The sequence below is a fragment of the Diabrotica virgifera genome, chromosome 9 (genome assembly GCF_917563875.1).
Source record: "Diabrotica virgifera virgifera chromosome 9, PGI_DIABVI_V3a".
In the NCBI taxonomy this organism is placed as follows: Eukaryota; Metazoa; Arthropoda; class Insecta; order Coleoptera; family Chrysomelidae; genus Diabrotica; species Diabrotica virgifera.
Window position 1 is genome coordinate 117,381,966 of NC_065451.1, and position 10,123 is coordinate 117,392,088.

Genomic DNA, 10,123 nt, shown 5'->3' on the forward strand with positions numbered 1-10,123 from the left:
CCATAGCCGTCACGTCGATCAAGTCTAACAATATTAAATCCTTTAATATATAAGTTTTTATTTTGTGACAACCAAGTTTCATTAAGAAGAATGATATCAATTTTATGACTTTCTAGAAAATTAAGCAAATTAGTCTTTTGTTTTATAATAGATTGACAGTTCCACTGCAGAATATTAATTGCTCTACGATTCCCATCACTATCGTTGTCTGACAAACAAGCTAGTATGTTTTTGATTTCATTTTGAGTGACATTTTGTAATTCAGACGAGACTAGTTTGGGGTCAATTTGTTTAATTATTCTTTCTAACACAAAAGGGATTTCTTGAAGAATTTGTAACTGTAATTTTTCTTTATATGCCATAAATTCATCCCGATAAGGGTTAGGAATTCTAGGGAGTGGCACTGGTTTTTTTGATTGAGAAGATGAGGGAAATTGTAGAGAAGTTTTACATTGGATGGGAGATATGGCTTTTCTTTTAGGAGGATTAATACTTTTTTTAGGTTTTGGGACGTAGGAAAAGTTTCCTGTACTGTCATTTGCGACGGAAGGGAGTTGAGGAAAATTATTTAAATTGCTAAGCACTTCAAATTGATTGTGTGTCGTAATTTTGGCATAAGATGGGTTTTTTGCTATAAACTCAGCTACTTTAAACGTGGTATTCTCAATCGCCATAATTTTTTTAATATTATATTGATGTTGATACGCTGGGCATTGTTTCGTTAAAGATGTGTGTTCGTTTGTTTTACAGTGTAGACAATATTTAGGATTACTACAGCTAGAGTTGTCTTCGTGATCTTTGCCACAATTTTTGCACAAGATGGATGTGGCCTTACATTGCCTCATAGTATGACCAAATTTAAAACAATTTAGGCACTGTACCACGGGGTATATATATATATTGTTCAACTTGAAACCTTACCAAATGTAGTGTAATATATTGAGGAATGATATTTCCTTCGAATGTTAAAATTACCATTTGTCTAGGAACAAAAACAACCTCATTATCTGAATCGATAATTTTTCTTTTCATACGTCTTACCTCGGTAATTTTTTGATCAGAAATAATATTATCTATCATATATTTTTCGTCTAAGAACGTGTCAATCTGCCTGACGATTCCCTTTCGGTGATTAAAGAACTTTGAAATATACGCAACAAATTTATTAGAAGTAATTATATCGTGATTGACTAGACTATTTGCACATGTATGAGTTTTAAAAATAACTTTAACTTTATTACGGCCTGCCGATTTTAAATCAATTACATCATGTTTAAAAACGCTAGTAATGAATAAATAATGACCTACTCGAACTGGTGATAATCTTTTAATATTCGGATCGATGGATTCGACTAATACAAAATACGGGCCTTTATCGGTTGATTTGTACCTATTATTTAGATCGAAACGAGTATTTACAGTATCCATATTTTCATCTTTATCTTTATCAGGGGGTGGCTTCTCGCCACCCGTAGAATCACTCATTTTAAAATATAAAAAACAATCCTACCTTTGTTTTGTAGTTTTAACTATCGAAACAACTTAACTTGGTTTACTTTTTTGTAGAACCTATTAATGAGCACTTAACGATGTGTACACTATCGATGCTAGCACACGAATGTTGAATAGACATATGAGAAGCAGAAACTTAAGCCAAAAAACAAAAATAACCATATACAAAACCCTTATACAACCAGTGTTGACATATGGATCGGAGACATGGACCATCTCCAAGGCAGATGAAAACCTTCTGCTTATATTTGGACGAAGGATCCTGAGAGGCATATTCGGTGGCATCTGTGAAAATGGTATTTGGAGGAGGAGGTACAACTACGAGGTATACCACAGATATAAACATATATTTGGTGAAAAAGACGTAGTATCTCTTATAAGAATAGGAAGACTAAGATGGGCAGGACATCTAGAAAGATCACAGCATAACAACCCTCCTAGAAGAATCCTTATGTCACAACTGTGGGAGGTAGAAATAGGGGTAGGCCAAAACTTAGATTAGAACTTAGTTGAACTTACAATTAAAGAAAGAAAACTACAGTACCTCGGACATGTGATGCGGGGCGAGAAGTATGGCATCCTGCGACTCATAATGCAGGGAAAGATAAATGGCAGAAGAAGCATCGGCAGAAGACGAATTTCATGGCTGAAGAACCTGAGAGAATGGTTTGGATGCAGCTCAAAACAACTATTTAGAGCTACTGCCTCAAAAATTAAAATAGCTATGATGATTGCCAACCTCCGTAGCGGAGATGGCACCTGAAGAAGAAGAAGAAAACTTAGATGGAAAGATGGTGTAGATGAGGATGGGGGAAAAATAGGCGCAGCAAACTGGCAACGGTTGGCAATGGATAGGACTGACTGGCGTAATAGACTTGGGAAGGTCGATGCTCTTTCATAGGGCTGTAGCACCATTGATGATGATGATGATGAAAGAAAGAAAAGTTAAATTTCTATAAGAAATATCCGTTGGTTTTCATCATAATAAGTGTAGGTATTTGTTTAAAAAATCGCAATATACATATGTTTTGTTTTTTTATCTTCAGTTTTTTTAATAATTTTAAGTAATGTTTTATAACCTTAACATAGTTTTTATTCTTTTCTGTTTTATTGTGCAGTATAGTTTTAAAAAAATTATTTTTAATAACTACTTGACTACTAGAAGGAACAGAGATGAAAATACTTGGACGAATATCAGGCAAAAGTCTGTTGGATAGGGAGAGAAGCGAAAACATAAGAAGATCATGCAATGTAGAAGACATAAAATGGATGGGTGACAAAACGGAAACAGGAGTGAAACGAACACATTAGTGGAATGGCAGAGGATAGGATAGTACGAATAGCACGAGATAAGTCACCAAATGGACGAAGAATTATTGGCAGACCAAGAAAAAATGGTGCGATAATCACAATTTAGGAGGCTAATATTGAAGAAGAAACATGCTTTAAAGTCTTCATACAAGAAGGAAGAAGAATATATTGTTTTTTATAAGTGTACTGTGTACTTATTGTTTCCTACAAAACAAAATCTGGGTAGATGTAGAAAAAATTTCATAGTTTTCCACGTTGAAATGTGAATATTTCTACCATGGTAATTTTGATAAAGGCGCTTATCAATATTTTGCACGAAGGCGCCGAAGTTACTTGGCGCGTCCCTGTTGTGGACGACAAAATTGTGAACGAAATAGAGAAGTGTACAAATAAAGAAGCCGAAAAAGTCCCGTGGATAGAGAACTGAAAATATTGCAACTCTACAGAGCTATATGCCTTTATTGGACTACTACTAACTGCAGGGTACCTGAGTGCCAACATCCATAATGTAAATATATTTTGGAGTAAGTTTTATGGACCTACTATATTTAAAGCTACTGTGGGGTTAAAACGATTTAAAAATTTGCCAAGATTTGTTCGATTTGACGATAAGGACACGAGGTCTGAACGAAGAAGGAACGACAAATTAGCAGCAATACGAGATGTGTGGAATCAACTCAACCAAAACTTTCAGAAATACTATTTACCAGGAAAAAACATATCCAAATGTTTATTATTTGTAAATAAATCTTTTTCCTATGATTTTTCTCACGAGGATTTTTCAGTGCGTCACAGTTTTTCGATTTCTTTCTAACGCATTAAATTGTATGTGACATAAAAAAACGCACGTCGGTGGTTACATTTCGTCGGTGATATTTATAACATTTATTCTAGTTGTCAATAAATGGCGCCATAATCGAAAATAAAATAATTTGCGAATTATATAATATTAGTATGGTATAGTTAGACCCAAACCCAGACATCCAAAGTGAAAGTTATCCTCCAACACCAAATTGTTCTATATGGTCCACATAATGTTCAGAAAAAAGTCACACCATTTTGAGCGTCGGGTTTGGGGGGGGGGGGGGAGGGGGGAGAAATCTGAAAATTCGTAGTTTTTTACGTTTTTCGTCAATATTTCTAAAACCAAGCGGTTTAGCATGAACAACCCTCTACAGAAAATTGTTCTATATTAAATTTGAAATAAAAAGGCCCTATGCATAACCCTTCTAAAATGAACGGTTCCAAAGTTACGGAGGTAGTGTAGTATAATTGGTCCAAAAAAGGCCTAACCCAGACATCAAAAGTAAAAGTTTTCCTTCAACACCAAATTGTTCTATATGGTCCACATATTGTTCAGTAAAAAGTTACACCATTTTAAGCGTCCGGTTTGGGGGGAGATGGGGGAGAAGTCGGTAAATTAGTAGTTTTTTTAAGTTTTTCGTCAATATTTCTAAAACTATGCTTTAGCTTAGCGTAAGGAATGTTCTATAGAAAAATATTCTACATCAGCGATTCTCAATCTGTGGTACATGTACCACTGGTGGTACAATTCACTACTTGCGGTGGTACACAAAACACAAAAAAAATTAAAATAGTAGTACTTAGTAAGTTTTCATAATACACTCTAAAAATACAGGGTGTAACAAAAATACAGGTCATAAATTAAATCACATATTCTAGAACCAAAAATAGTTCGATTGAACCTAACTTACCCTAGTACAAATATGCACACAAAAAAAGTTACAGCCCTTTGAAGTTATAAAACAAAAATAGATTTTTTCCAATATATCGAAAACTATTTGAGTTTTCTTATTGAAAACGGACATGTGGCATTATTATGACAGGAAAATCTTAAAAACTTTGGAACCATTCATTTAAGAAAGATTATGCATAGGGCCTTTTTTATTTCAAATTTAATGTAGAATTATTTTGTATGGAAGCTTGTTCATGCTAAACCGCATCGTTTTAGAAATATTGGCGAGAAACTTAAAAAACTACGAATTTACCGATTTCTCCCCCTCTACCCCCAAACCCGACTCTCAAAATGGTGTGACTTTTTTCTGGACATTGTGTGGACCATATAGAACAATTTGGTGTTGAAGGATAACTTTCACTTTGGATGTCTGGGTTATGCCATCTTTTGGATCAACTATACTATATTATATACACACACCGGCAAAATTAGCCGAACACCTTAAAAATGGGACATGTTTTATGTCTCGAATTTCCTAAACCACTCGTTCGATTTGAGTTATTCTTTTAGTATGTTATAGCCCTACTATTTAAGAATATCGTTGTAATAATACTGTTGCTAGACAGGTAAATATCATTTTGTACCGAGTGTACCAATCATACTGTGTTTTTTTCTTAAAGTTTGGAACACCCTGAGGAATATTCTAGCATGTGTAAAATATTAAAATTTATACTCGATTGTAGACTTAGGCTTTCTTAATATTTTCCTTTTTGATTAATTTACTTATGTGAGATAATAAAAAAGTTATGTGCGTTAACAACTATCCATGTTTTTCATCAATAAATCTTCATAGTAGGGAAGGAAAGTATACTAAATTTGCAGTTACTCAAGCGTTATGGGGACCTATTGGATTCGACCGACATTTACAAAAAATGAAATCGAATACCCCTTTATCGATATCTAAAAAACTCAACATTCAATAATGAAAAAAAAATTCGAAAGAAAGTGTTGATAAAAATAGACTATATTCTGTTAAAAAATATGATTAAAATCTCCTAAGAAAATCTTAATCCTAACAATAAATCTAGTTCTGGGTCAAAAGTTTAAATCCTAATGTTTCTGTGTCTGGGCCGAAAATAATTAATCCTAATATTTCTGGGCTAAAAATTTAAATCCTACTACTAAATCGGTTTCTAGGCCAAAATTTTAATCCTAATACTAAATCTATACCGGGACCAAAAATTTAAATCCTAATACTAAATCTGTTTCTGGGACCGCGGACCTATAGAATATTTACATAAAAAAGAATTACAAACGAAAAACTTGTAAATATACGCTAAATAAATAATATGAGTTTTTGCTATCTATTAAATAATAGTTTTTTCTCACTTAATTCGCGCAATTAGTTACTTGTTAATATACTTTGTAGTGGTAATATACTCTATACCAGGGGTCTCCAAACTACGGCCCGAGGGCCACATCCGGCCCGCAGACAGATTTTGTCCGGCCCGCGGAGACATACTTGAAAACTCCTTAATATTTTTTATAGCAAATAAAATGTTTGTGATAAGCTGGATAAAGAAACACAGAATGGTAATGAGTAAAGACATGTATAATTTATGCAGTAAATTTAACTTCAGCATATAATAACTAACAAATTATTGAAATGAATCCAACTAACATTTTATACATTGTAAGTAATGAACAACACATACCTTATAACAAACATGACATATGAAATGCTAATGAGATGTATGTAATTGAGATTTTCCACCGACAATAGTTTGTAGTTGTGGACTAATGTTACTTGTACCAATTATTAAAAGAGATTTAAGATGCTCGTCAGTTAATTTAGATCTGTATACATTTTTTGTGTACTTCATTTTGGAGAAGGTTTTCTCACACAAATAAGTAGTACCAAAAACGGAAAACAGCCCACGAGCAAATTTATGCAAATTATCAAATTGTGTCAGTGGAAGACTCTTATAAAATTCCAACAAAGATGAGTTTTCATATTTGTTCTTAATTATATCACTGCACTGAAGATCAATCATTTCCATTTGAAGTTCCGGGGCTAGGGTTTCAATGTCAGCATCAAAAGGATTCTGAAAAATCTTAATTTGATTCGCAATGGCATCAAAGTCCGAGAAACGAGTATCAAAATTTATCTTCAAAGCACTCAAAGTTTCGATTGCAAAATCGATAGGAAACTCAGTCTCAGTAGTGTGGCTGAATATTTCACATGTTTTAAAATGTGAAAAACATTTACTTCGTAGTTGTGATTGAAACAGTATCAATTTCATCCGGAATGACTTGATATTAGTGTATAAATCAGGAAGATGCTGGTTTTCTCCTTGCAATCTCAAATTCAGTTCGTTCACATGTTTTGTCAAATCAACATAGAATGCTAACTTCCATAGCCATGCGTTGTTTTGTAATTCAGTAAGAGGGCGGTGCTTTTCATTCAAAAAAATTTCGATCACTGCTCGAAGTTCAAAAAAGCGCTGAAGGACTTTCCCACAACTAAGCCAGCGTACGGCAGTATGATAAGGTAAGTCTGTTTCTCCAATCTCTGCAATAAATTGTCGGAATTGTCGGTGATTCAGCCCAAAAGATCTGATGAAATTAACAGTTAATATGACTGGTTTCAGAACGTCAGACATATCCAAACATTTTCCGCACAAAGACTGTTGATGAATGATACAATGTAAGACTAATGGTTTTGAGCCGCCGTCATTTTCTACAGCCTTTGACACAAGAGCGACCACTCCTTTATCTTTCCCACTCATGTTTTTGCCTCCATCAGTTGTAATACATTTCAAGTTTTTCCATCGAAGGTTCTTTTTATTAATGGCCATTTCAACTCCTTTAAAAATATCGATACCAGTAGTTGTGCCATGAATACTATACATATCAAGAAGTTCTTCGTGCACTTCATAGCTTTTATCTACTCCTCTAATATAAATCAACACCTGAGCAGTATCTGACACATCCGTTGACTCATCCAAGGCCAAAGAAAACCACTCAACATGTCCATTTTTGTCGAACAGTTGAGAGGATATATTTTCAGCGATGTTTTGTACCCTTCGAGCCACAGTGTTTGCTGACATACTGACAGTTTTTAATAAATTTACCTTTTCAGGGCACATTTCTTCGACTACTGCAATTATGCATTCCTTGATAATTTCTCCATCGGTGAATGGTTTTCCACGTTTTGCAATTTCAAGAGCCACACGAAAGCTGGCACGAGTTGCCGCCTCTTGTTCAGTTTTGACTTTTGTAAATAAAGATTGCTGCGATTTCAATCCGCACTTCAAAGCTTCGAATTTTTCTGTCCGCACAATTCCTGTATATTTTGAGTAATTTTGAGAATGTTTTGTTTCATAATGACGTTTCATGTTATATTCTTTGAGAACGGCTATGCTTTCATTGCAAATCAAACATAGCGCCTTGTTACTGGACTCAATTACGAAATACTGAATGTTCCACTGATCTTTGAATTTTCTGCATTCACTATCAATTTTTCGCTTCTTTTCCATTCTACTAAATCACACACAAAAGCAACAATTCAAATCAAATCAAAATACTGTTACACGCACAAACTTGTTTTAAGGAGGTACGCCCTATTTTATTTCACAACAGTTTCATAGGAACTGACTTGTAGTTACGCCACTATTGTCATCGCCAGCTAACTTGGCGGAGCGCACAAACCCAAAATTGCTTACTGGCTTAGGTGGGGTCTTTAGTCTCCTCCCAGTTATCAGGGGCGTAACACTTAAGTGATTTGCGGCTATTATTTTTCAGACTTCTTATTATTTCGGATAGTTAAGTGTGTTTGTGACAATTTCTAACGATGGCGTTGAAAAATAGTAGAAAGAATAATTATGTTATTAGTGGACAATCTCGGGAGAGATGGGAGATTTCCACTGGTGGAAATATTTTGTTTGTTTATGTCTACCTTGTATTAAATTAAAATATATCAAAAATAGGTGAATATTTGACATACTTAATAATGTTGACAGCTTACCACACTTACAAAAAATTAAATTATTCGTTATTTTACGGGAAAAAATTAAATACAGGAAAATTAATAATATGCAGTGTTGCCATCTTGGCCCTCGGAACTTACAGGAGTAATCAGTATGGCCCTAAGGCTGGAAAGTTTGGAGACCCCTGCTCTATACAATCAGATAAATAGAGACTTTTTCATTGTGACGTTATAATATAACGTCATTTCACCGAGAAATTTCACCGTAGAAGAGCTGTTTAACATAGAACAGCAAGACGAAAACAACATAAATGCCTACTATAGAGAACAGGCATATTATTATGCAAATCAGGACACATATTCGGATGACTACCACTTAGAAGACTACTAGAATACCCAATAAGAGGAGGAAGAAGATATAAATTTTCCAAAACTCCAAGAGGAAAACGAAGAAACGTAGTCGAACTCAATTCTTATTCAGAAAAAAAGAAATTGTTCACGTAGACACATTCCAAGCAGCAGGACAAAAATTCCTTACCATCATCGACGCATTTTCAAAATACGGACAAGCATACCCAATAGAAGGATCAAACGCGATCAACATTTTAAACGCATTCCTGTTATTCATCACACATCATGGACTACCACCACATATGATAATTTCGGACAGTAGAACCGAATTTAAAAATGGACTTGCTCAAGAATTCGTGGACACTCAGAAGATTCTAATCTACTACACAACACCTGATAACCCGCAATCCAATGGCATGGTCGAGCGCTTTCACTCCACAATTATAGAGCATCTTCGAATATTAAAAGAAAAAAGAAAACACTTAACATAAAAGACCAGATGCTTTAAGCCATTATGGCATACAACAACTCTATTTATTCAGCTACTAAACAGAAGCCCATCAACGTTCTCAATGGTCACATAGATGCCCAAGATCCATTCGACATTGACATTAATAGAACACCTATAAATAATTACACACAGGAGCACAGATTGAAAACAAAAAAGATGTATACAAATACAAATAAATAAGAAATTGCAAGAGAGCAAACAAAAAATATTGAAAAATTTAACGAAAAACGACACTCACCTATAACATATATACCAAGCACGAAAATCTACACTCGAAACACAGTAAAACGAAACAAATTTCTCTCCAGATTTTCATCCAAAATAGTCAAAAATAACAACCCTGTCACTATTGATACCCAAGATACTACGGTGCACAAGAAGAACATTAAACGTCAATCACCAATGAAAACTAACCCCAAAAATACTTCACAGATGTACCTCAGTAACAGCCCAACAAGTGAAGATCCACGACCTTCGAGACAATCCAGGGATCCTTCCTGTTAAGATCAGAGAAGCCAGAATCCAAACTAGCACTCATGATTTTATCCACTATTTCCAATTAGAACCAATAGCATAAGAAATCGAAACATTGGACTCTCAATATCAAACTACAACCACAGCTATAGAAAATGGACTCAGCCAACCGTACTTCGACAGTCCACAGAACTTCGACCAAACATTACAATATCTCCTCAAAACAGCCCAAGAGAAACTCGACTCAATCTATCCAGCAACCAGAAATAAAAGAGGTCTT

General features: G+C 34.6%; 1 protein-coding gene across 1 annotated transcript; it reads right to left on the minus strand.

Annotated features, from left to right (window-relative positions):
• Positions 1-6,261: 6,261 nt before the first annotated feature.
• On the minus strand, positions 6,262-8,058 carry LOC126891244 (general transcription factor II-I repeat domain-containing protein 2-like). Its single transcript, XM_050660425.1, has one exon. The coding sequence runs from the start codon at positions 8,056-8,058 to the stop codon at positions 6,262-6,264; it is 1,797 nt and encodes a 598-aa protein (XP_050516382.1).
• Between the last annotated feature and the right edge of the window lie 2,065 nt (positions 8,059-10,123).